Genomic DNA, 27,846 nt, shown 5'->3' with positions numbered 1-27,846 from the left:
ATCAGCTCACTTTTAAAACGCAAAATTCGCAAATCTGTATAGACGTCAAAGTCAAATGAAATATCAAACATCTGTCATCTCTGAAAACTTGAAAAGTGAATAGTGTGGTGAATAGGTGAATACAGCTGTAATAAAAAAACCCGGCTGCTTGCAATTTGTTTTGAAAAAACTAAATTTCTTTACCAAATCCTTAACTCAATTTAAACTCACAAGTAACAATACGAAAATGGTGCGTGTGATAACTCAAGAGACATACGATGAAGTCGTTAAGGAAAACATAGAAGAATTCGATTTGAGTCCAGAAGAAGCAGTTAAAGAGGCTGTGGCACAATTTGAAGCTCAGGTACAGCTTTTTTTCCTTTTTTGTCTTCCGCACTTACAAGGCACTAGATGAACTAATAGGGTGGTATTTATGCAAATCTTTAGTAGGGATAAACATCCTATATCTGTTCCCGGGAAGCTTAGCAAGCCGTCAAAACCGCCTAAAAACCTTATTAAACAGAGATTAATAATGTGAGAATTATGTCTTGTGTTGTGATATAATACTTGTTAATTTATTTTTATTTATTATTAAAAACATTTTCCGTTTTCAGGGTGTGGACCTCTCTAACATAATCAAAGATCTAGTGCTAAGTTCAAGTGATAACCACCTGGTTGTGTCTGCTGTGGAGAAACTAAAGGAGCTTTCCAATACAAATGATGTGGACGACAGTCTAATAATAAAAGAGTTAGATATTTTGGTGGTATGTTGTACACATTTAATTAATAAAATTGACAATTTCTCCTTCCTGCATGCTTAAATCTTTCATCTTAGTCAAATGTTATTTTTATCCAATAAACAATAAAAAATTTACAAATTGAATAGGTTTGTCAAAAAAAATTGATCATTTTTCATGATGCATATGTTTAGGGACAGCAGTAATCAGACATGCTAACTAGTCTGCTCGCTATTAATATCTAAAAAAAATTTGTTGAAACTTTTAGGCAGAATGCAATAAAGACATAGCACACAGACTGAGAGCGGGTAAAGAAGGTGCCTACAACACTCTAATAGATCTTTTGGAAGTGAAACTCAAAGTATACAGCCAAGAACAGAACAAATATAATGAATCTCTAGTTGTGAAGACTTTGAATAGTTTAATAGCTTTGATGGAGATGCAGCCGGATTTACTTGATGAAAGAGGCACAAATATTATTAAAAGGTAAGTTTAGCATTGCATTTACATTCAAACTCGTCCAGGGTGCACTCCAACCCGATGGGAGATGATCTGTAGCCACCTCTGCCCTCACCATATGCCATAGCCCGTATCCCAGTGAGGCTCGTAGTGCAAAAGTGACTTTGCAATTAGGCATTGTAAGGTCTACATCTCCTGAGAAAGCTCCAGTGTTGGGGCGAAAAGTGTGTCGAGTGGTGTTGGGATTTGTGTGGTGCTGTGTGGTGGTGGTGCGTGTGGCTTGCTTGGTGGCTGGCTTTTTCTGCATGTTTATTATGCGGATTATAGCAAATTAAGCTTTTGGTTCCTTGTATGTCATGGACTTCTGCAAAATAACGCCTGCTTCTATACTACTGTTAGAGATTTATATTTAAAAGGCAAGTTTAGTAAAATTAATATTTCTTCAATCAGTTGAATTTCAGTGGTTAAAATTTAAATTATGTCATCCCAAGTTTACATACTGATGAAGTCATTTGGGTTTTCAAGTGCTTTTAAAGCTAACTTAGTAACATACTTCGTTCATAAAAATGCTGTAAATATAAGTTAATACTTAGATGTATTAAATATTATGAAGATATTCTGCTAAATAAGTTAAAAAAAAAATTTTTTCTTTTCAGTACACTAGATAGTATAGAAAACGAATCAATATTAATATCAACCTTACAGTGGATAAGTGTTTGTTGCATTAAACATGAAATTAATCGTCAAAAACTGTTTGATAAAAACATAAGCAACAACCTGAAAAAGCTACTAATGAGGAAAAGAAATAAGAAGGTAACCCTTTACATACCCATTTTAAGAGTTAGGCACAAAATAACAACAATTTTTTAGGGTTCTGTTACCTCAAAAGGAAAAAAGGAACCCTTATAGGATCACTTCATTGTCTGTCTGTCTGTCTGTCAAGAGTCAAGACCATGAGAATCAAAGCCTATAGGGTACTTCCTCTTGACTTGAATTATGTAATTTGACAGGTAGCAGTCTTATAGCACAAGTAAATTAATAATTCAAAAATCAAAAATATTTTTACTAAACACCATAGATGGCGTTGTCCGCCATTAACTTGCTTGTGTTCCGCGGTCCCTGAGGTCACGAGTGCATGGTGGGCTAGGTGTGGGAACAAAAAATGTTATTTCTTATATGATGATACGGAACCCTTCGTGTCCGAGTTCGACTCGCACTTGACCGTTTTTTTTAAATTGCAGTTACTCAGTGAAACACTTCAAGTTATAAGAAGATTTACACTTGACGATGACATTCGAGTTGAGTTTGGAAAGGCACATGAACATGCAAGAGATTTGGGCCTTAATTTGTTAGAAACACTCACTAAGTTGTTAAAAGGTAGGTAAGGTAAAATATTTAATGTAATTCAAAAAGTGGGTTTATTATACTTTTTAATTTTGACGAGATTCCTTTTTATGATCACCAGAACCTTCAGTCTTATCAATTTCTTCAAAGCAATCGGCTAAACAGTGACAATTATCTGTCACAATTACTTCTGTTCCATAATGCGTTGTCATACGAGTACCACCATTTTCATAAAATTACCTTTATGCGGTAAACCCAATGCTGATTCTTTCTACGTGTATAAAGAAGTTTCACTTCAAAAACAGTGGCATTGGTTTTCTCCTACAGAAAACACAGAAGCACCAATTGTGTCACAGCTGATGTTAACGATGTCCACTCTACTGGTGCGCCACGAGCTGTGTGCGCAGGCGTACGAGGACGTGCTCTACACCATCCTGGCCGATAACTACGACAATGTGACGGTCATACTGCAGGCCAGCAAGCTGTGAGTGGTACCTACACTTCTTTCCCCTTCAGCAATAGTTTCGCAGCTGATGTTAACAATGTCCAGTCTATCAGTGCACCACGCGCTGTGTGCGCAGGCGTACGAGGACGTGCTTCACACCGTCTTGGCCGATAAATACAACCTAACAGTCATACTGCAAAGTGCAAACTAGCAAACTGTCGCCATTGGCGGACACATCATGGAGGGAATCATTACATGGGTGTGTATTCTCACGGGAAAACCACTGGATTTTAAACTTGCGCGGGGACATAGGTCCAACACTTAGTCTTCATGAGAGAATTGATGTCATTTGTGATGTAGATAATCTTATGTTCCGTAGGACCGGGATTTTATCCTTTCCGTAGACCAACAACTGTACTGAACGAAAATTCCTAATAGCTATCAAGGAATGGTCACGAAAATTCTTATCTAAGCTATAGGGTGGGCTGCTGTAGGCTTGATATAAGTTATGATGTGAGGCAACGGATCACTGCCATTACAATATCTCACAAATTAAAAAAAAATCAACATGATGCAATTAATTTGTTTTATTTATTTATTAAATATTGAACACACACAAGCAATTTTATAAAGTTTGGATTACTAATAGAATATTTAGAGATAGAGTTTAGAATATTACCAATATTATGTAAGTTATTTACTAATAGTAAATAACACAGTAGGTATATTGGTTCTTGAAATACTTATCTAAAACCCACACAATTTTTCAGCGGATTGAAAATGCGATCTCAGAAACAAACATCTTTCATTATCAATATAAATTGTTTTCTTTTTGACTATAATTTCATTTTCTAGTCTTGACCGCTCGTGTATCAAGTCAGCTCTCAGTTTCTCCATTTCTAAAGATCGCTTCTGTAACAAACTCATACTGTCATTCAAGTCCCTAACTTCCTCGATCAAGCCTATCAAAGATCCTTCTCTACAACTCTCAACGTTCGGTCGGCAGTTTTTAACGTTCAACCTCGTTTGCGCTACTTGAATCCTTTGCGAAACCTTCAACATTTCTTCGTGTAACGTTTCCAATATATTTTCAGTCTCGACAATCTTGTCCAAGGTTAATCGCAATTGATTCTCCAATTCAGTTTTCACTTGCTCAGTTCGAGCTATTCTCTGGCTTAACGCCTTATTCACTTTTATGTCTTGAGAACGCAAATCTCTTGCAGAATTTATCAATACTGCGTCAACTTTTTCCCTCAACGCTTTAGACCGGTCTATAGCGGTTTTAAATTGTTCTAATGTTGTAACCGTATATTCTTCCCACGTCTGAACGTTGGATTGTCCTTCAGCGAGTCTAGTGGCTCCGGCTGAATCTTTAACGTTATCAGACTTAGTTTCGAGATCTGAATTGTGGCTTTCGTACTTAAATGCCAAATATTTGTTGCTCCAGTCTCGTTCTAACGCATGCTTTGCGGCCACATTCATTTGCATTTGATTCTCTATGTCTCTTAACATTTCTCGATGTAATCGCTTTACATTTTCAATGAGTACAGATTCTTTGAATAGCTCATCTTGTGGTTCGTCATATACCATGTCAGATTGCATTCTGTTACCTCTCTGATGGAGGCATTCTTCTGTTATATATTCAGGTATATTGAGCGTGTCCATAGCATTTTTGAGCTGTTGGCGAAGTGCTTCCAATATATTGATTTCAGCATCGATGTCTTGAATAGCTCTGTGTAGCTCTGATTTCCAGTAGTTTATGTGTCGTGTTCTGTGTTTTAACTGATCAGTGCTGTCACTGAAATCATTACAGGCAGTTTGGTTCACTTTTATGATGCAGTTCTTGGTGATAGACGTGTTGTCATCGGTTATACCGATTATGTCTCCTTTTAACACGTCTCTATTGTGCCTGTCCCAGTTTTGCATAGTTGTCAGTCCAAAATTTCTGTCACCGAATGAGAGGTAATCACCATCTTTATAAGTAGCCAATATATTTTAAAACAATTTGGGGACAAATCAACAGTTGTTGAAGATAGGACTACTTGATTATCGATTAATCAATTTGTTAGTTTCCATGGCTTCCAATGTTGTATTGATTTTACAAAATGTATGTTTATACTTATTGATTTATTGCCACTAACTTATCCAAATAATGGGATTTCATTTCGCAGTATAACGGCGTTGGCAGGCAACGATGACGTCAAACGGCAACTCGTCAAAAGTGGGATTGTGCCTATCATCGTTTCCCTTCTCAGAAGACATTCCGTAAGTTCCAATCTCTTCTTGTAGCCTTTTCCAATACACGGTTTACCATTTTTGTCCGTTTGAGAGCTACGTCAAAAAAAAAACCGGCCAAGTACGAGCCATACTCCCCCACCGAGGGTTCCGTATTCGGGTATTTTTCCGACATTTTACACGATAGATCAAAAATTATCATGCATAAAAATAAATAGAAATCTGCTTTAGAAAGTGCAGGTAAAGCCCTTTCATATGATACCCAACTCGGTATTTTACTTTATTCAGTCATGAATACATTTTAGTTTTTTTTTCGTTATGTAACCACAAATTCACGATTTTCGGATTTTTAATTTATTCTAGGTTAACGGCAAGTAACGACACGACAGACGGACAGAGAGACAGACAAAAAGTGATCCTATAAGGGTTCCTTTTTTCTTTTTGAGGTACGGAACCCAAAAAAAGGTGTAAAAAAACTCAAATCCTTTTTCACTTTTTACTCAGAACAATGCAACAGCGGCGTCTTTAATACTAAAATGCATATCGGCGCTGAGCCTGCGCGAAGTGGAGCACGGGAGATTGTTCCTGGAGAGCGGCGTAGCGGACGTCATCGTGGAGTGCCTCACCGTGCACGCGGATGACGCGAGTGTTCAGGTCCGTGAATAATCTGTACTATTTTTTTAATTGGCTTTATGGCTATGGGTTCTGGCCCTTTTGAGCCTAATCAACACTAGTTTTACCTAGACCATAGAGTTATCATACATGGATAAGTATAGCTGGTACATCCTATACTTAAAATATTTTTTGCATTTTCCAGAAAAACGGTTGTTGGGCCATCCGCAACATGGTAGCCAGGCACAAGGAGCACAACCCCAAATTTCACGAGCTGGGTATCGAAGCCGTGCTCAACCAAAGCTACGGGAAATTCGGAAAAGATTTCGGCTTCGATATCAAATCTGCGTTGAGGGATTTGGATTGCGATGTGAAGTTAGACGAACAGTGGACAGGGAAAGGGGTGCAGATGGAAAAGTAAATGTGCTTACATAATGTTATTACTATGCACAGTAAGCTTTCACATGCCACTCGCTAGTACGTGGTCCTAACACTAAAATTAGACAGCTGTAATGTGATGATTGAATAATCTAAATACAGTTTTGGCATAATATTACAAATTGAGCTAATTACAAGAATTATGGCGATTATCATGTATTTATACCTGCTATTACTAATATATTTTATAGGAAAACAGGGCCCGTTTACATACGAAGTGCTTTCTTGAGTAGGCCGAAGTTTAAAAATATTTGCTTTAGGAAACAATTCTAGATTTTAGATTAACAGTAACACCCCTTCTATTTTTCTCTGCTGCAAACCACAAGAGTATCCGTCCTCTAAAGTTTATCACTCTACACACTGTCTGTCTGTCTATATATTTATAAAGCCGGCTCTACTCGCACGCGAAGTCGCGCCGTTGTTTCACGCCGTGAATGCATGCTGCGATCCACGCGTGAACTGTGTCCTTCCACTCGCAAATCTTCAGTCTTGTTCGTGACGTTGACGATGGTTCACGTTCGCGCGCCGCAAACCCTTTGTCGCGGACCAAAAAACCGACACGCGAAGGCGTGAACTCGTGTTTCGCAGCTGTCGCGGGCATTCGCGGCCGTTCGCGCCGCGAGTGTAGAGCCCGCTTATTTGATTGGTTAACTAAGCTAAATACGCCTCCGCCGCGCTACACTACGAGTTAGTGTGCCTGTCCGACGAAGTGAAACGTAGCGATGGCGAGTTCAATGACCAAAATATGACGTTATAAGATTTATTACTTGAATAATCCGATTGGTTTGCTAAACACGTCCATGACATTTTAATTTGATCACGTAATAATAATGTGGTTGGTCCGCCGAACACATCTCCAAACCGCTCTGCTTCAGTGGACATCCACAGTGGACAAGCTGGTGCGTTGAGTTAGTATGACAACAGTGCAATATGCCGACAAGGTTTAAAATTAAATACTGACTGTATTCTGTAATTTAATAAAAAAATAAAACTGCCATTTAAAAATATTATTATTTATTGCAATAAACAATTTTTATATTCAAATACTGTTGTACTTTTATTTTACCAATATTATTAAAAAACTACCTACTCATATTACAATACAATTATTCATTTTCAAAACAGTTACTAAATAATAAGTACTTACAATAGTGACTTTTTAATTAAAATACGGTTTGGTAGCCGTTTTATTCAGTCCTGTTACAATACCACACGCACAACAGACGGAAACGTTTCAGTGCGGAAACCAGCCCAGAGAGAAGAATACCATAAGAGAGGCGTTATAATAATAATATGAGAAAGATACCAATATTATTGCCAAACCGAGTAAAAGTAAGTTTTGTGTTAATTTGACAAAAGAAACACCGCGACCGTAGTTCCATCTGTTGGTAATTTTACAAAGTTGTAAGTGAAGTAAGTAGGTACATAATATTGTACTGTAAATACTGTGTAACTGTGTAGTGTATTGTAAGATGTCACCAGGGTACAAAGTTGCCCTGCGCCTCATCCGGGTAAGGAGGCCATGCCTCGAGGTCCGTACCCCCGCTTGGTCGTTCCGACCAAACGGAGAAGACCCGCATTACTACATAATATTGTAAGAAGCAGGAGCTGTGACTATCATTTTAGGTGTAAGTATGGATTGGGTAATAAAAGGAATTATGAACATAAGAGTATTTATTTACAGTGTCATCTAATTAAACTTATTTTAAACCACGTGGGCAAATGCAGCATTAACAAGTACTTTTATAACCAATTTTTTTTTTTCTAAAGAAACAAACAAGTATTTTTGAAAAATAATTTAAAAATAACAAACCAATACGTCGAACCACGTTGTGACGCGTTGAATGCGACTTAAACATAAAACTTAAATTAATTTAAAAAAAAAGTACTTTTGATACCATGATATTATGGTCAAATGGTACAAGAGAGCTAGTTTTATTCATTGGTACATAATGATTCTGTACAAAACTTAAACTAAAGTTAATTGATATGGCTTGAAATAGTACAGTACCTTCACTATAATATTTCCTGTAGAAAAGAACTGCATGAATATTGATTACATAATGAAATCAATATAATATACTTAGTAATATTATTACTAAGTAGTAATAATATTATTAATGCAAAAGTGTGTCTGTCTGTTACACCTTGACGAAAGGCATAGAAATGCATTGCATCTTGTTCCTACGGGGTTTTCGAAGCTACGCGGACAAAGTCACGGGCATTAACTATATATAGTTGGTTGAGCCATTACACAGTACAAACCTGCGAACTGAGTCATCTAGATCGGACCTCTCGCTCGCACTTATAAACCTTATGGGACTGGAACCTGATGCTCTGGTTTTATGTAGGTATAACAGTAAAATAGAGTTTGTTATGGAACAATTAGTTATAAAGAGCGAGGGAGAGGTTATGCTTCCTGCAAAGGCACATCCTTAATTTCACCACAGCAACACTAGACTACAAAACTTATACTATTTTTATAATACATACAACATTATAGCGCGGGCAACCCTAGCCGCAATTTCCTGTTTTACTTTCTCTCTTGTGAAAAACTTTGGTATTGCAATACACCCATTTTCACGAGGCAAAGTGTTTTTCTACCACAATATCTGATGGGGCAAATGTGTTCTAGAGTGGAGACTGCGTACCGGTAAGCGCAGTGTGGGTCGACCTCTAGCCCGCTGGACCAATGACCTAAAGGTCGCGGGAAGCGGGTGGAGGAGGAAGGCGGAGGACAGTCTTTGGTGGCACGCTCTTGGAAAGGCCTATGTCCAGCAGTGGACGCATACAGTGGCTGATGGAATGGAATACCTGACGACCAAAAAGATATGTATCGGCAGTTACACCATCCCAGCTTACCTCCGTAATGGCATCCCTTTATCGATGACAAGTTCTTCAGCATTCTTACAACCCTATGATCGTAATGATTTATGACTCAGTTCGCACAGCTGTAATAGCTTAATTATGGATATACGCGAAGTTTTTGGCATTATCTTACATGAGTCATATAGCGGGTATAACATTGTAGGGCGATACCTAATAAATAATTAACTATAAAATTAGTTAGGTTAAAAACAGGTCTTTCACAGCATCACAGGTACTGATACGGCCAGAACTAAGCGCTCGCTACACTCGCAAAAATGCCGCGTGTGTTGAGAAGTATAGGTGATACCCAATGTTTGTGCTCGAATAATAAACACGAAGCGTTAGTATTAAATTTCGGTGATGATATTTCGCATTTTTGACTATACTAACCAAACACGTTTACAAAATTTTTGGCAACTTTAATAATTACATACATAAATCAAATCAAAAAAACTTAGCATAGCGAGCGCTATGTTCTTGGCCAGTTATTTTACAAAATATGTATATCCTAAAATTACATCTATCTTATAATTATAATATTCTGAAAATTTTTAACAATCATGAATACAAATCTATTTTTTCTTAGTTGAATTAAAAAGCAAACAAGTCGCTTTCGCGTTTCGGCGATTAGTTTTTGCCATTTGTTCAACCTTTTAAGACGGCTAAAAAAATAGATTTTAAATAAAATATTTCGATAGGTTAGATCGTCGATCGATATTGTCGTCGAATAGTTAAAAAAAGTAAGTAACAAAGTTGCTCAAAATTCTCTATAGAGATGTAGAGCAATTTTCAAGGTTCCTTTCAAAACAAATAAAATTACACTATGTTGCTTGTTGTTAGATATCATCAGGCAATCCATACTAATATTATAAATGCGAAAGTGTCTCTCTGTTATGGTTCATCCGTGTAACCTGTTTTAAGGAAAGGTGATAAAAAGTAAGTGGTAAAGAAAAGATTAAAAGTAAGTATGTAGTCTATGTAAGGACTTCAAAAAGTTCCCACAGCATTTAAACGCCCATTTGTTAAACCTATTCTGAATTTTACAGAGATAGATTGCATCCCGGAAGTGAACATAGGCTACTTTGTATCCCTGAAACCAAAAAGTTCCCACAGGCTTTTTACAAACCTAAATTTACATGAACGAAGTCTCGGGCATTGATTTTTTGATTTCGATACATCTTGACTGCGATCTCACTTGGTGGTAAGTGAGGATGCAGTCTAAGATGGAAGCGAGCTAACTTGGAAGGGGTATGGCAATTTCATTGTTCCCATACCCCTGATCGGTTTCTACGCGGCATCGTATTGGAACTAATCGTTTCGCGGTACGGCTTTGCCGGTAGGGTGTAAAATATAAAATAATCAGCGTCAAAATCAGTTAAAATAATCAATTGTATAGAGAAGAACGTAAGAAGTGAAACCCTAAGTCACGCCGGTCTGTAACGGCGAGCGTTCTGGAGGAATTTGTCATATCGCCAATCGTTGTAGTTCATTATGTGCTTTCCGTTCATGATTGTGTGAACCGTAACGTTCTCATTGTACTGCAGGTTCGGTAGGAGCTGTAACCAAATAAAATAGGGGTTTTAAAACACTATAATAATATAATAATTTGATTTACAGAGAAATACAGCGAGAATATTCAAACAAGGTTGTCGGCTTAACGGTGCTTTACAGGACATATTTCGGAGAGTCTGCTCAGGATCTGAACCTCTCTTCACCTCCGTACTGCAAGTTGCCGAACGAACTGGTAGCCTACTTCGTACCCTAGAAAATCAAAGATGGCACCATACGCGCACCACACACGAACCCCACACGCACCAAACATGCACCACCACATGCACCGCAAACGCCACATACACGCTTCACACGCTCCACATAGCCACTTTTTACGCGCACCACACAATATGCTCCACACGCACCACCACACACATTCTACATACGCTAAATACGCACCATCTCACACATTCTACACACGCATCACAAACACTACATACACGCTTCACACACTCCACACACGCACTATAAACGCTCCACATATGCACCACACACATACCAGAAACGCTCCGCACAATGCTCTATACACGCGCCGGGTTCCACACAACTCCCCCCACACACACACCACTCATGCTTTACACACGTTCCATACACTTTCATACTTGATATCACATGACTATCACTTTTTGTGCTGCTTACACTTAAACTCTAAACTATGAAAAAATAACCTTAGGGGTCAGCAGGAAGTACTGCGAAGCCTCGCCCTGCGTGGTGACTTCCACAAGCATCTCCAGCATACGGCGCTCGTTCACCGCGTCCATGCCTTGGTTGATCTCGTCCACGCATCTGCCGCGGAACAGAACAAACGTCACTTCTCTGCTCGGAATTTCACTTTTCACCTTTACGTTAAATATGCAATGTACATTATTTTTAACACGCTTTGTACGGAATTGCAGCACACGAGTAGTGAGCGGCGTTCACTCGAGACTCAGTATCTGCGACACGCCCGGACACTCGTAAGTCGTAACTGTGTCCGCGACGTGCGACCGACGGCGGCCGCTCGCCACTTACAACAGGAGAGTGTTACAAATTGTAGCGGCCACCGACCACTAGTGGCGGCCGACAAACACCTTCGTTTGCGTGGTACCGAGGGACGTGGCGCGCAACAACCACTGGTGGCTGTGATCATTGACACGTTTGCACGGAGCCTTAAACATTAACTTGCCGGGAAAGGGACAGAATTTATAAAAAAAGTTAATTAAATAAGAATTTTGAGAAGGGAAATTCTGTCGTCAATTGAATTGTGCGAACGTCTGACAATCACGAAGATGTCGATGCCGCACTGGTCGGAGTACGTGTAGATGGTCACCTGAAGGGCACGTCGGACGTCAGCGCCTGCAACGCCATCAGATAGACGGCCGTGGTGAGCGCGCGCTCGCCGCCCGACTGCTGGTGGCGCGTCAGCGGCGACAGCTGCTCTTCTGCACGGAACTTCACGAGGATGTCGATGCCGTACTGGTCGAAGTCTTCCTGTGGAGTTTTAACATAAAAGACTATAGCTTTCCAGTCTCCACGTAGTTATCGCAAAATAAGTGCCTAGTCCAATCTGAAATTGACACTGCAGTCTGCGCAGGTACAGCTAAGAGGACCCAAGCCCCGCTGAGATCCGTGTCAAGAAGCCTATAGGGTACTTCCCGTTGACCTAGAATAATGAAATTTGGCCAAGTAGGTCTTATAGCACAAGTAAAGGAATAAATCCGAAAACCGTGAATTTTTGGTTACATCATTAAAATTAATTTAAATGTGTTTAAATCAAAGTAATAATTTTCAAATACCAAGTGGGGTATCATATGAAAGGGCTTTACCTTCTAAAACAGATTTTTATTTATTTTTGATTTATCGTGCAAAACGTCGAAAAAATACACCCGAATACGGAACCCTCAGTGTGGGACTCTGACTCGCACTTGGTCGGTTTTTTTAATAAACCCTCTACGCCTAAAGTTCAAGATTTCCGGCCTTTATATTTAAATGCTGAAAGAAGTGGGGTACATATTATAGTAAAAAAAACCTTACCTCGCCACCTTTCTTCACGAGTTGCACCTCCCCGGCACAATGTAATCTCTCGAACATGTCAGCAAAATTTACGTTGATTTTTTGAATTAATTTTTCCAATTTCGGCAGCCATTGTGATCTAGAATAAAATAACATAATATTATTAAGACGTTTTTTTGGTTTCTTATTTTATTCTTATTCTTATTTTCTTCAATAACTAATTTATTTTTCTTCAGATACAAGTTATTCGTAAAAAAAAACATGTAACAATAATATACGGGAAGAACTATAAATATAATATTATATTAAACTCACTTTATTTTGTTCAATTTGTCCTCAAGTTCTTTTCTATATTGGGCGGAGTTTTGCACCTGCGATTTCAGTTTATTGATCTGTTTTTCTCGTAGTTCATATTCTTTGACTATCTGAAATGTTTAAAAATATTTCATCCATTTTTATTGACGGCTAAGCTTAGTCAAGTAACGTTACAAATGGTTGCGATTTTCGGAAATGCATTCTAACAATTTTTTTACCTGAAATGTTGCAATACCTTTTGAAGCAAAGCTTAGAGGTACCTGCCCACACAAAGATCTAACCGGTCATCTTCGCTGCCTAATAGACCCATCTTGGTTCACAATTCAGAGCAATGTCGCCTGCGAGTCCTCCTTACACCTGAACACCTCCTTATTTGGAAAGAAGCTAGCTTCATTCTGCAGATTGTTGTTGCAACACTACCTATATTCATCAAACAACAAAAGATCTAACCTGCTCATCTTCGCTGCCCAACAGACCCATCCTGGTCCTCAATTCACAGCAATGCTCGTCTATCGCCTGCGAGTCAGATGGTAGCGAGTCGAACGTCTCCTTATTTGGAAAGCTGGCTTCATTCCCCAGATTGTTGTTGCAACACTACCTATATTCATCAAACAATAAAAAAGATCTAACCTGCTCATCTTCGCTGCCCAACAGACCCATCCTGGTCCTCAATTCACAGCAATGCTCGTCTATCGCCTGCGAGTCAGATGGTAGCGAGTCGAACGTCTCCTTATTTGGAAAGCTGGCTTCATTCCCCAGATTGTTGTTGCAACACTACCTATATTCATCAAACAATAAAAAAGATCTAACCTGCTCATCTTCGCAGCCCAACAGACCCATCCTGGTCCTCAATTCACAGCAATGCTCGTCTATCGCCTGCAGATCAGACGGCAGCGAGTCGAACGTCTCCTTATTGGGAAAGCCAGCTTCATTCGGCAGCTTGTTGTTGCAACACTGTTTTATTTCCGTCTGCTTTTGTTTAGCGGAGGCCGACGCGGAATGTAGTACATTTTGAATTCTTTGCAATATTTCCTATAAGAAGCATTGAAGTGGTTACAAATCTATAGATAATGATAGACTAACAAGTACGTCACACTAATATTATAAAGGTGAAAGTTTGTATGTGTGTGTGTGTATGTTTGTTACTCCTTCACGCAAAAACTACTGGACGGATTTGGCTGAAATTTATAATGGAGATAGATAATATCCTGGATTAGCACATAGGCTACTTTTTATCCCGGAAAATCAAAGAGTTCCCACGGGATTTCAAAAAACTTAAATCCACGCGGGCGAAGTCGCAGGCATCGGCTAGTTTATTATTATTTTTTTGCACTCTGTGCTGTAAAGGCTTCGGACTCGAGCACTACAATTTTTATGTAAGGTATCATGTATGTATACTTGTAACAAGTGTAAATAAGAATTTGAATCACTCTTGGCTTGTAAAATATGTATGGTACCATTCTTTTACCCACCACCTTCCTTCTCCAACATCAAGACCTTAATACACTACGTTTCTCTACCAACTATTCATCAAGACAAATCCAACGAGTATCAACCTTTGTTTGACATGATCAACCCATTGCTGGCCCACTACTGAGCATGGGTCTCTTAGAGTGAGAAAGGTTAAGGCCATAGTCTGCGACGCTGGCCCAATGCGGATTGGCAGACTTCACGCACCTTTGAGTACATGGAGAACTCTCAGGCATGCAGGTTTCCTCACGATGTTTTCTTTCACCGTTTAAGCAAGTGATATTTAATTACTTAAAACGCAAATGACTGAAAAGTTAGAAGTGCTGCTTGGGATCGAACCCCCGACTTCCGATTAGGAAGTTCTAACCACTAGGCTTTTTCATCTACCTTGGTTTATAAGCGTAAAAATAACAGATACGTGCTTACCTCCATCTCACGACATTCCATTAAACGTTCTCTTAGTTGAGCCTCCTTATCCACTATCGCTTCTCTGCTGATTTTTAATTTAACCTATAAAAATATTACAATTAATAAGATATCTTTGTGGAAATGATATCCGTGAAAACAAGTTCAATAGAAACAATTTTAAAATCCCTCGTAGGATTGAAGCTAAATAAGCTTTGGCACGAATTTGATTTGGAATTCTCTCTGATTCTACGACGAGTTACAGGAATAACAGTTAATTTCGGTAACATTAAGTTGCTGAAATTCTGCGTCAACAGAGCGGAAAAACGATTTTCCGCGATTTGCCCCAGCTTACCTACCTATAAAGGTTTTAACCGATGAAGCTCAGCGAGTGGCGAAGCTGAAGTGGCAACGTTTGGAGTCCCAAGCGGCTGGAATGACCTCGCACCCGAAAGCGCAGCGTTGGAAGACCCCCACAAGGACGTCAGGCGAGTCGCAGGGAGCCGCTGGATTCAGGCGGCACAAGACCGCGGCGAGAGGAAATCCCTACAAGGGACCTATATCTAGCAGAGGACGTCTATGGGTTGATGCATCATGATGAAGAGGTTTCAGAATGTCCTTACCGAGTACAGTTCCTTATTCATCATTTTTTTCTGCAACCCCTTCACAATGCCATACAGTTCCTGATGCAACTTGCGCTGTTTGATAACGCAGTCCTTGCGTTTCTTTTTGCACGCCGCCCGCTCGGCGTCGATGTTGAACGTGCATTCGTTACTCAAATCGTTGATTTTTTCGATTTGCAAATTGATATCACGGGAATTTGATGTTATCTGTAATATTTTTTTTTTTCAAAATTGTCATCAAATACAAATTATCGGTTAAGTGCGAGTTGGACTCGCCCACCAAAATATCATTTTTTTGTGATTTAAGCACAAATTCACGGTTTTCGGATTTTATCCTTTACTTGTGCTATAAGACCTAAGTACTTACCTGCCAAACATGATTCTAGGTCAACGGGAAGTACTCCATAGGATTCTTGACAGACACGAAAGACAGACACAGACAGACGGATAACAAAGTGATCCTATAAGACTTATAGTATAAGGATTCCTTTTTCCTTTTGAGGTACGAAACCCTAAAATAAATAAAAGTTTGATGCAGATGGTATCATACCTTTTTAAGCCATTCTTCAATTTGTTTTCTAGTACTGCATAGCTTTTTGAGGTCATCTTCTAACCTGCTCAATTTGCTGTCTATCTTTTGTATCTCTGAACCCTTTGTGGACTCCATGTCTTCTAAGTTAGCCAATCTAAAAAAGTATACTGCATACATTTTGAGAACGCACTCGCCATATTTGCTCTATGTGTCAACTGTCACGTCTTACGATTTGTCCGTTTTGAACTTTTATCCTACTAACGATTTTATTTCCACAACGCTAAATGTAGCTAAAATCTACAAAATTAGATTTTTCGGGATAAAAGTCCTATGTCTGCCTTCTAGATCTGTGCTTGATTTAACGATCGGTTCAGCGGTTGAGCCGTGAAAAGGTAACAGACAGACAGACAGAGTTATTGGAACTTTTAGTATGGATGATCTTAGTTGATACTCACTCATTTTTCAAACTGTTGATTTGTTCGAGGTCGATAGTGTTAGCCAAAAGCCTAGCGGGAGTAATTTCTCTAGTAGAGCTAGATTTAGCCCCGCTGTATGCCGATACGCGAATTGAAAATAAGTGGTTTTCTGCAAAAAATACAATATATCATTACTAGATGATGTCCGGTTAAGGTTTAACTCTCCCATTTTCTGGGACAAAAAGTAGCCTACGTCCTTCCCTGGGATGTAAACTAGTCTGTACCTCATCAAAATTAGTTAAACGGATGGACCGTGAAAAGGTGGCAGACTATAACAGCAGACACTTTCGCATTTGAAATTAGTAAGGATTACTAGATGATCCCACGGTTTTGTCCGTACGGATTTAGGTTTTTTTAAATCCTACGAGCACTCTAATTTTTAGGAATGAAACTGGCCGGTTTTTTAGCAATACCGATTATAATTATACGATATTTCCGGTTGGGATATGAATTTGAACCTTAAAACAACTGTGTATAGGTCCATTTTACTTTGATTTGAGCTTTACTTGTTGAAGCAAAGCGCGTGCTATGTACTTACCCGTGAAGAACTTTGTAATGTTCTGAGGCACCTTGTCACTGTTGTCGTAAGTGTGCTGGTTGCCTATAGGTATCCTGTGTATCTTATATTGCTTGCACAAGTATCGCAGTATTGCGTCCGGAGCCGTTATGGTGTCGACCAGGTACGTTTGGAAGCCGAGGTAACTGTTACACAAACGTAGATTAGTTTTTTTTTAAATTTAGACTAGCGCTTGGCTGCAATCAACCTGCCGGCAAGTGATGATGCAGTCTAAGATGGAGCGCGCTTACCTAGAAGATGCGAATTCACCTTGAGTTGCAGGAATATTAAAAGTGGAGGGGAAAACTGACGCCTGAAGGACATTCTATATGAATCCATGAGGGCGTTCGAATTAGAAACGAGGCGGCAGATCGCTTCGTCCGTGTCCGTCGATCGCTAAGTCCAATGCAAATTTACAATGAATTAAAGTCTTAATAATGCCATTTCAAACCTACCTCTACATTTAAAAAGAAATAAATTAATCGTAATAATAAACATGTAAAAAATATTAATTCAATAGATAACCAACTTAAATATCATATACTTTTTACTACTTTTGTATTGATTAATCCACCCGTAAAATTATTGGCAATAACACGAAATAAATTAATATATTCAGCGCTACAAGACTTAAGTGTGTGTAATGTGATAAACAATAACAATTATTCGTGTAAACCAAGAAATATACAATCCAGTGTCGGAAATCCAATTTGTGAAGTGACCTTATTAACTGAACATGTGTAAAGTATCGCTGACTCTTGTAATTATAAAAAAGTTATCAAGCAAAAATGTAATATACTACTAATACTTAATATCCTATGTAGATGGATATATTTTAATCAAATGTCGCAAGGTTATATTGTAACTTAACGTTATGTGTTATATTTATTTGTACATTTCAACAGGTATTCAAAAGCCTATCTAAGTATTGTAAAGTCTACCATAATAATAATAAAGCCATTATTTTATTGCTGAAAATGTAAATTTACGATATTACCTATTTCATTTGCAATCTTAGACGTGTAGTTGTATACCTACATGTTTCCATAAATAGTATTTTTAGTAGGTATATAATACTGTACCGTTTTAATGAACTCGTTATTACTTACTATAAATAATAATAACATTAAAAGAAAATTAAATTTTGATATTACATCGCAATGAAGTCATTAATAATTATTTGAAAAAACTGTTTTAAATTTTTTTTAAAGACAAAGCACTAAAAAGCTTACCATAAGATACTTCAACTCATTCTATGTTTCAAAATCTATGTTTCAACTGTAATCATGTTCCACATCAGAATTTTAATATTATTGAAGATGATCATTGTTCTAAAGCTAAGGTAGATGATAATGTGTTGACGCTATGCCATACCTAACCTCTATTAAATTGTCAGATATAAACCTATATTTATCATATTAGATATAGTTACTATTTCAGTATAATGACTACTATATTCAGTATATATCAGTTTCGGTATTTTCTTATTTCTCATATAAATTATGTAAGTGTTTTTGCTGTAATAAATTGAATCAACATAGAGATAGTAGTACATCTTGTTGTATAAAAATCGTCAACACTTGTATAGCTAAATCCAAAACGAAAACTTGTGAAAATTCTATAGAAAGGACAAACTCCGATTACGATACTAAGGATACCAACCCTCATAGCACAGATTCACCAAGAAGAAATTTCGAAATAATGTAAAAACTCCCGTCATCTCTATTTTTATTTTTATGTCCTATCATTGTTACTTCCAAATAGTACCTTAGTTTAAATAAGCATAGTTTACTCAAAGTACTCGATGTACTATTTATAAGTTATTTTGTTTATGCTTCTAGTTTCTAAGTAATCTTCATGTTTTATTTTTCTAAATGTTTTCTATTTCTGTGTGTTAAATTTTTGTAAACTTGGATTATACTCACATCCGTTTTTGTTCCCGGATGTTCCGTTTAAGGGGGGAGGTGTTATAACCCTAGCCTAGGCCGCATATTGCTGACTTGCTATTACCAAATTGACACAAATAATAAATCATCAATCAGCAGTATGGGGCCTATAAAACGTTGCATTTGGCGACAATAAGACAGTTTCGACTCTTCAATCCGATCCGCTCTAACTTCGGACCCGGTTTTTGCCTGCCGGTTAGACCTCGGAAAAGATTGAAGAAGAGACTCCGGCTCTCTAAACCCTTCACTAGGGTCCGCGCTCGGTATAATCCAAGTAACTAAGTCGACTGTATGAACAAAGAACACTAAATAAACGGGGTGTTAATTTGACTTCGAGTTTGTTTCTCTGCCGCCGAGACACCCCGTCATAACATTGGTTATGACGAGGAATTTCGACTACATACGAGAGCAGACCTTGACGATCCCTTGCAGTATGATAGAAGAAAGGTGAACCAGGTCAAAAAGTCCTAGGGCACACTCCTATGTCCCCTATGTTTTACTTTATTTTACAACAGCACATTCCATTAAAAATTAATCTTTGTCCAGGTCCTTTTCCAGCAGGGAAGGTCCCCACCTTCCGCAAAAAGGTTTATGTCGCTCGAACGTGAACGCAATAAAATATCTCGCGGACACCGTTGCCACTGCGAACTTAATCTACGTCGTATTGCGGTTTATACGGTGAGTATGTGGGTAGTCTTCTTTTGTCCTCCTCCCCCTCCTGTTGCAACAGAAGGAGGAGGAGGAGGAGGGGGAGGATGAGGGAGGGAGTTCTACTCACCTCAAGCGTCTGATATCATCGGATTGTTCCGGCGCGCCTTTGCTCTGCACGGCGTTGACGAGGCGCATGTCTTTAGCGCGCACGCTTCGCAAGAACAGGTTCATATCACTGGTGGACTCGAATGTGAACGCGATTAAGTCTCTCGCAGACACCGTGGCCTCCAAGTACCGCGCGTACTTCGGGTCCGTGAAGTTTATCTGTTCAACACAATTTTCATAATTTGAATAGTGTTTACTTACACTTCTGCCAATTCTAATGGAGACTTGTGGAGAAGTGTATGTGTGTGTGTGTGTGTGTGTGTGTGTGAAGAAGGATAGAAAAGCCCTAAAAAGCTGGTGCTATAAATTATAAACAAATCATCAACTTACTTGGAGCATCATAGGCTCATGCACAGCCTGTTCGAACATGTTTCTATTCTCTCTGAGCCACATCACAGCGTTAAACGTGTCCTGGCTGTAGTTCTCTAACGCTCTGAGCCGTTTCTCATTCACATCCTCCAAATTACGAATTCTGTAACAGACAATCACTATAAGCGTTTGTAGTACCCTAAATAAAAGTATGCAAAATTTTTTAAGCAATGACATTGCTTCATCATATTAAAATACTAGCTGATGCCCGCGACTTCGTACGCATGGTTGTAGATTTTAAAATTCCCGCGGGAACTCTTTGATTTTCCGGGATGAAAAGTAGCCTATGTGCTAATACAGGGTATAATCTATCTCCATTCTAAATTTCAGCCCAATCCGTCCAGTAGTTTTTGCGTGAAGGAGTAACAAACATATACACACACACACACACACACACACACATACAAACTTTCTCCTTTATAATATTGGTGTGATGTGATACCAAAGGTCCCTTGTATTGTTGATCTCAACTGTTGTGATTGGCTGAATTTTATGGTACTCTTCTAATGACAATAGTGAACGAGTGTCGACCAATCAAACGTGATTGCGATCGTGACATTGCAGTTGTCATTCTACCATAATCGAGCAGCTAGTATCATTATTTTTAACTTTAACATTTCTAGTTGTCATTTTTTTTTCTCGTCTGGCTTTACAAAGATTAGCCAATGTCAAGTTTGTAGTTATTTGTAACAAGTTACTATACATTTTTGGACCCCGTCTGTGCCGGCGCTCGCCGACACACGCACGGCACCCCATGAGAGCGCTTTCCAGTCAGTTAAAAACAAACACTCCAAAAAGGCAGAGCACGCCCGCCAGCGTGCACCAACACAGACGAAGTCCCAGCTGTCATTTTAATCTCTGGGATAAAAAATAAACTATACAACAATGTATTTTAGCCAATAATAAACATTTTACAGAACCACTGAACCTGGGCATCGATTCAGCGGCTGAGCTGTTAAAAAGTAACAAACAGACCAGACAAACAGACACGTTTTTGAATTTATAATAGCAGAATGGCTTAGACTAGCGTTATACGTAAATATTTTTAAAATACACCTGAAAAATTGCGGAACCCGCAGAATTTCAGATGCGAATCCTGCAGATTCTGCACTTTTTGATATGTATTTAAAAAAAATATTAGAAATTTCCTTGAAGTGTAGGTAAAAAACACTATCATAAAAATTATAAATAGTTAGATTTTATCAGCCTCCCTGACGCTGTGGTAAGCGCTGTGGTCTTATTAGTGAGAGGTCCCGGGTTTGATCCCCGGCAGGGGTTTGGAATTTTATAATCTCTAAACCAGTCTGGTCTGGTGGGAGGCCTCGGCCTTGACTAGTTACCACCCTACCGGCAAAGCCGTGCCGCCAAGCGATTTAGAAAGCAGTATGGGTTTAATAAGAACTGCCATACCCCTTCCAGGTTAGCCTGCATCATCACTTACCACCAGGTGACATTGCAGTAACTAATTTGTATCTGAATTTAAAAAAAAGGTATACTTGTTCTGGTATTGTCGCATTCGCGGCATGATGTTGTTGTCGATCTCGTGTTGCGCCTCATGTTTAAGGCTTTTCAAGTGATTGCAAGCAGCAGATGTTTTACTTATACTTTTCAGAGTTGTGTTAAGATCTTGTTGTAAATCGTTTTCTGAAAACATTATGATAGCAAGTTATTATAATAATACAACCAAATGCATTAATCGTCATAATCAATCCATCGCTTTCCCACTACTAGCAAGGGTCTCCTCTCAGAATGATTAAGGTTTAGGCCATACTTTGCCACGCTGGCCCAATGCGGATTGGCAGAGTTTACACACCTTTGAGAACATTATGGAGAACTCTCAAGTATGTAGGCTTCCTTGCGATGATTTCCTTAACCGTCAAAGCAAGTGACATTTAATGATTATTTTAAATGATGGATTTTCTTCACAAAAAAAAGGTTGTTTTTTTTTAATTTATGACAATCATTCTTACTATTTCCAAGACTTTCCTCAAACGCCGCTTTGTCCATGTTCAACTTGTCCAACTTTGATTTCTCTTCAATTAATTCTTTTTTTCTATTTTTATACCTTTGCATTTTTTTTGTGAAGGCAGATTCAATATGCTCAAGTTCGCATACTTGGTTTCTGACTGAGTTGATAGTTTCTGTTACCTGTTCTTTTAAATTATGGATCTGCGAATTCTGAAATAGAGTAAACGAAGAAGTTATGTAAGCTTTAAATCAGTTAGATATGCAGAAATGAAAATCACTCTAGATTTTTGGCAGATTGAAATTGTAGCATAAAATCTATAATAATACCTTCAAGTTTAAATAAATAGCGGCTCTTGTTACGACTAATAAAGTAAAGCTGCAACCTATTTTATGACCTCTCTTTCTGTCATGTAAATTTTCTCCCTTATTTACCTCTCATAAGACACTTGCTGTTTTTGCCAGTATAGTTGTTTCATCGAATAGTACCTATGGCGTTATGTTGGCTCCCCTGTCTGTTGGGTGGTCATTGGCACCATATTGGCATGAGAAGACGCAGATTTTGTTTATTTTCTTTTGATTTTCATTTCATTCATTCAGGAAAATCAAATGAAAATAAACAAAATCTGTGTCTTCTTATGCAAATATGGTGCCAATGACTTGGACAGACAGGGGAGCCAACATAACGCCATAGGTACTATTCAATGAAACGCACTATACCTATTGTCAATTCGTTTTTTTTTCAACAAATTTTTAGCCCAATCCCGGGATTGAAATACCTGGCCGCCAGGGAACGGAAGTTATATTTACATATACAAATTATACTATAGGTATATAGGTACTTACAACAGCTTGCCACCTTTGTTCAAATGTATTAACTTCTCTTTTACTATTTTCCAACTCATTTTGGAGTGGTGCCATAATTTTATCTATATTATTTTTCCTACGTTCTTGCTTCTTATAGTCCTGATTATATTCCCTAATCTTTTCTCTAAGCTCTAGGAATTCAAGCCACAGCTTTTTCACTTCACAAATTTGTACTTCCTTTTCCATTTCCTTTCTTTGCTTCATTGCTTCAATATCCCTTTTAAGTCTGAAAATAAAACAAATAGTATTACGTAAAATTTAGTATTAAATTTACGTAATAGTAAATTTTACTAGCTCATGCCCGCGAGTTCGTTCGCGTGGATTGAATTTTTTGGGCACACTAATTTTCCGGGATAGATTTGTATGTGATATGAGTTATTTATGTCACTCTCCACTTTAACTATATCCATTCAAAAAATCACATCAATCCATAGCCCCATTGTCACTTGATTGAAGAACAGACCAATAAACATAAACACTTTCGCATTTATAGTATGGGTACTGGGTAGTGATTATACTCCTAATTCGTGAATATTATGACTTTTAGTTACCTAATAATAATCACTGGAAAATAATTATTGATTCCAAATGAATAATTATTTATATATTTTTGTCTTAATTTAAGTAAGTCGCCTTTGTATTTTGCTCTAAGTTAGCTTATTGAGGAATGTGCAGTAGTCAAACAAGCTATCAAGCACTTTAAGCCGCGATTCTATTAGGCATGTCTTGCATGCAAGTATGACGTCACACTTATGTGCAAGTGATTTGAATTGGCAACAAAAAAGCTTGACTTGAGTGTTGTGTGTACAAGTTTAAAGCTAATTGCATCCTAGTTGCAACTTGTTTGCAAGCTGATGGTTTCCACTATACAAATAGCATGCAACTTGCAACTTGTATACAAGTCATTTGCATAATGGAATCGCGGCTTAATGGATACAAAACATCAATTTAGTTTTTGAAATGAAATAAAATATAAATTACGTATTGTTTCTTCTTTCAAGTTCATGCAGTTCCTTTTCATTGTTTTGTAGCCTGGTGCCGATGTCCTTCTGCTCAGCTCGGAGGTCCTTCAGCTGGGCCAGCTGCTCCACGCTGCCTGGCGACCCCACAGTGGCGAGGGTGTCGCGCAAGCGCTCTTGAGGATTCTTTTGCGCGAAGTCATGTACTTTGTCTTGGGGAAGAAACTGGCATAAGTTTTCCACCTAATTGGAAAAGCATAAAAGTTGACCTAATGAGATGTGCCGGATCGAGCCAAAACGCGGCGATTGTGAATGACAAGCGTTTCGATTCCTATCAAGCGGTATGCGTCCACAGCTCGACCTGGCCTTTTCCCGCGCCACTATTACTACTTAATAGTAAATGCCTACTATAGTAAATATAGGTGGCGAATTGCTTGGATTCAATTTAGGAAGCCTAGTGCCGGCCTTAACACAGCGTGAAATATTTCAGTGTGATCTTTCTCGCACACTGACGCATGCATTAATTACTATGAAATGTTACGAAACGTGCCGAGGCACGAAAGTCCAAATTTGCACCTCAAAAATTGGCCATTTATTTGTCCATTGCTTATGTAGAACCATTGATTGATACACCCTTTGTAACTAGGCCTTCCCGCCCTAAGTTAGACTAGCTTTTTCTAGTCCAAAATAATGTATGACCTGTAGCACATGGGAATAAGGTAGCTATCTACTTGTGAAAGAAATTTCAAAATCGGATTATTAGTTTAGATTATTCCGTGCATCCGAACTTAGGGCTTACAAACTGTACCTCATGGTATTAGTGTAGAGTAGAGAGATGTAAGATATGAATGCAAATAAATAAAGAATAAGGAGTTAAATTCCCAACAGAAAATTTTTACTTACTAGCTAATGACTTCGTCCACGTGGATTTAGGTTTTTCATAATCCTGTGGGAACTCTTTGATTTTGCGGGATAAAGAGTAGCCTATGTGCTAATCCGAGATATTATCTATCTCCATTCTAAATTTCAACCAAACCCGTCTAGTAGTTTTTGCGTGAAGGACTAACAAACATACACACACACATACATACACACAAAATTTCGCCTTTATAATATTATAATGTGATGTGATGTGATATTAGTGTGATAGTGTGATGTGATTCGCCTCCCAAGCAACTGTTTTAAATTAAATAAACTAGCTCTTAACCTGTATGTGTAGACTTGCAATTAACTCCAGAACTCTCTTTTTGTCCACAGTATTGTTGTTGATATACCAAGTGGTAGAATTTTTTTTGTTAATAATCATTGTAATAATGACATTTTTCTGCATTGGCTTTTGATACAATTCAATATCAATTCTCGACTCACTGCTTCCAGTTTTCACATATGCTGCTAGCTGAAAAAATAAATAAAATTCTACAAGGATATATGGGTTGTGGAAGTCCCTAAGGTCAATAACTCACTAGAACTCCATGGTGGCGCCAACGATCGCGCCCCTGTGGTGTCTTCATCAATCGAGAAACTTCAGAGCAGGGTCTCCAGTTACAAAATGGGCATCAAAGGACATTTTGACAATGACAACCAAAAGACATATCATGCCACTTTCTAACTAAAGACAATCATATTATAATGAAAACAATTACTTCACAGGAGCGGCATCCCTGGCAGCACAACCGGTTGAGTTGAGTGGGTGAGACGCCAAATCGTACATATTAGTGGTTGCGCCACCACTGGGTGATCCCAGGCACTGCTATCAGATTGGTTGCGCAATTGAGAAGATACCAAGTGGAGTGCACTCCATCGAGCTATATACATTTTGTTGGTGGCTCGCTTGGACGCGCCACCATTGCCGTCTCAGTCAGACAGTGCCCTACAAGAGACTTGTGTTCAGCAGTGGACGTCTACTGGTTGAAGATGATGATTACCTTATCAGCTCTTCCGATGGCACCAAGGCTTCCTCCTAAGCCCAAAATAATTGCGTTCAGAAATGTAGATTTTCCTGTACCATTGGGCCCAATTATTAAGTTTAACGATTTGCCAGGAAACAGTGTCACTTGCTTAAAAGTTCTGTAAAAATACAAAATAAAAGTTGAGCTATGCATTAACCAAATAGTTATATGTAAAGCGATGTCTTACGTAGGCGATTCAAAGCGACCAATATGCAGGGGACATGCGAATTCAATGTAATGTGGTGTGACACGATAACTTTGGCCTACGTTTGCGTGAACCATTCCGCAAAGGGCTTGAGCTCTGGAATTTTGCTTATAGGATTAACCCCAGATATTGGAAGGATTTCTTTGTAAAACCAGAGTTGTCGTGAGCATAACTGTATTTTGGTTTTCATATTTATAGGAAAAAGCCGAGCTTTTTCAGCGGTTACATATGCAGCACAATATTCATAAATTGTACATATGAAATAAAGTAAAACTTATTCAATTTATTTCATGAAAAACAGCAAAAAAATTAAGGAGAAAAATGTTACTAAGTAATTAATTTTACCAGGTCCTCAAAATAAAGTTTAATAAGGAAATTTTGTAACTGATTTGTTTTATTTCATACTTATCAGACTTGAACATTTAGATAGTTATGCACAACAAACATTCAAATCAAACACATTATTTGATCACAACTTTTTTTTCGATGAAGCATCGAAACTCGGGCCTTGGAATGCTAAGCTTCGAAAACCTGACTCCTACTCTATGACCTGACTTAATTATTATGAGTCAGCCAATTTATCATTTATTATATTGTTGTAGACATATTTATGCTGAAGTGGTAGCTGGTTACGTCCTTGAATACTATCCTATTGACTTTTATCTATAAGATCGACATAATTTATATGGCGCGTAAAATATTGTAACTTACACAAAGTTTTGTAGGGAAATCCGGTATATACAACCAGCTCTGATGCCGCCAGGGTTTATTACCTCCGACATTTTATAAACAAGTAAATTAATTGAATAAACAACGAAACATGTTAAAACATGCTTGATTACAAGAAAGAAATATAAAGAAAAACAAACGTTTTTACAAACAATTAACCACCAATTAACCGCCCTCATATAATATACTCATACAAGTGTCATATGTCAAAAGTAGGGATGTTCGATGATCGTCGATAAGTTAAAAAATTGATGTCTACACATCGATAATGCAATATGTCAAACAAACAAAAACTGGCTGAATTGAGAACCACCTCCTTTTTGGAAGTTGGCTAAAAACAATGTATTATCAAACATCATAATATTGATAACACTATTAGTTACATAATAATTGGAAGTTGTGACACTGATGATCGGTGATCAATCTACAATAGAAAATAAGAAAGGTCAGCTTGATTACCAAATACTACCTAACTCCACTCTAGCTTACATTTAACATTACCTAATATATATTTTTTTTGTAAAATGTGCCTTATCATACGATCAATCGGTAGACTAGTTATGAGCAAATTGATATTCGATTTTAGGTAACTACTGCAGTGGGAAAACTCTTCAGGTCTCGTGTGTTCGATGGATAGGCTGCACATTGTGAACTGCACTGCCAGGTGATTTGGAATTTGAATAGTTGAACTCTTCACGATAGTATGAATTTCAATTTTAAATAAACATCGAGTGTTAATGTAGGGCTGTCGATGTCAACATCGATGCTATTATCGATGTCTTTGCAACATCGAACATCCTCAAAAAATAGTTCAAATTATCAGTTCAAAATTCAAAAAAGTCAGCAACAAACTGTCAAAGTCAAAATCATCGACCCATCACCATTCACCATAGACGGCATAGATACAAATTCTGCTCTACACTCAAGTCGCTAAAGCCGCGATATTTGACAGTTTGCGTACAATTATTACGCTAGATAAGGTGTAGGTACCATACAAAATGCGC

General features: G+C 38.2%; 3 protein-coding genes across 3 annotated transcripts; 1 reads left to right on the top strand and 2 right to left on the bottom strand.

The window, feature by feature from the left end:
• Window positions 1-63: 63 nt before the first annotated feature.
• LOC123865427 (armadillo repeat-containing protein 6 homolog) lies at window positions 64-7,273 on the top strand. The gene is made up of 9 exons (XM_045906442.1): window positions 64-343; window positions 594-743; window positions 985-1,202; window positions 1,832-1,988; window positions 2,417-2,552; window positions 2,847-3,003; window positions 5,136-5,229; window positions 5,704-5,853; window positions 6,017-7,273. The coding sequence occupies exons 1-9, from the start codon at window positions 227-229 to the stop codon at window positions 6,230-6,232; spliced, it is 1,395 nt and encodes a 464-aa protein (XP_045762398.1). The 5' UTR covers window positions 64-226; the 3' UTR covers window positions 6,233-7,273.
• On the bottom strand, window positions 3,708-5,020 carry LOC123865428 (tektin-3-like). The gene has a single exon (XM_045906443.1). It carries the CDS (start codon window positions 4,888-4,890, stop codon window positions 3,712-3,714), a length of 1,179 nt encoding a protein of 392 aa, XP_045762399.1. The 5' UTR covers window positions 4,891-5,020; the 3' UTR covers window positions 3,708-3,711.
• A 685-nt stretch (window positions 7,274-7,958) lies between the features above and the next one.
• LOC123865414 (structural maintenance of chromosomes protein 5) lies at window positions 7,959-27,017 on the bottom strand. The gene is made up of 20 exons (XM_045906416.1): window positions 26,825-27,017; window positions 25,885-26,026; window positions 25,167-25,355; window positions 23,982-24,202; window positions 22,980-23,226; window positions 22,139-22,346; window positions 21,665-21,812; window positions 20,130-20,271; window positions 19,762-19,958; window positions 17,020-17,183; window positions 16,461-16,590; window positions 16,024-16,159; window positions 15,474-15,680; window positions 14,872-14,955; window positions 13,786-14,007; window positions 12,976-13,085; window positions 12,682-12,799; window positions 11,978-12,138; window positions 11,337-11,454; window positions 7,959-10,673 (listed from the first exon to the last, which is right to left on the bottom strand). The coding sequence occupies exons 1-20, from the start codon at window positions 26,893-26,895 to the stop codon at window positions 10,542-10,544; spliced, it is 3,147 nt and encodes a 1,048-aa protein (XP_045762372.1). The 5' UTR covers window positions 26,896-27,017; the 3' UTR covers window positions 7,959-10,541.
• Window positions 27,018-27,846: the final 829 nt, after the last annotated feature.

This window comes from Maniola jurtina, chromosome 5 (assembly GCF_905333055.1).
Source record: "Maniola jurtina chromosome 5, ilManJurt1.1, whole genome shotgun sequence".
In the NCBI taxonomy this organism is placed as follows: domain Eukaryota; kingdom Metazoa; phylum Arthropoda; class Insecta; order Lepidoptera; family Nymphalidae; genus Maniola; species Maniola jurtina.
The sequence above is the reverse complement of the archived record's forward strand: the minus strand, read 5'-3'. Positions and strand labels throughout refer to the sequence as shown.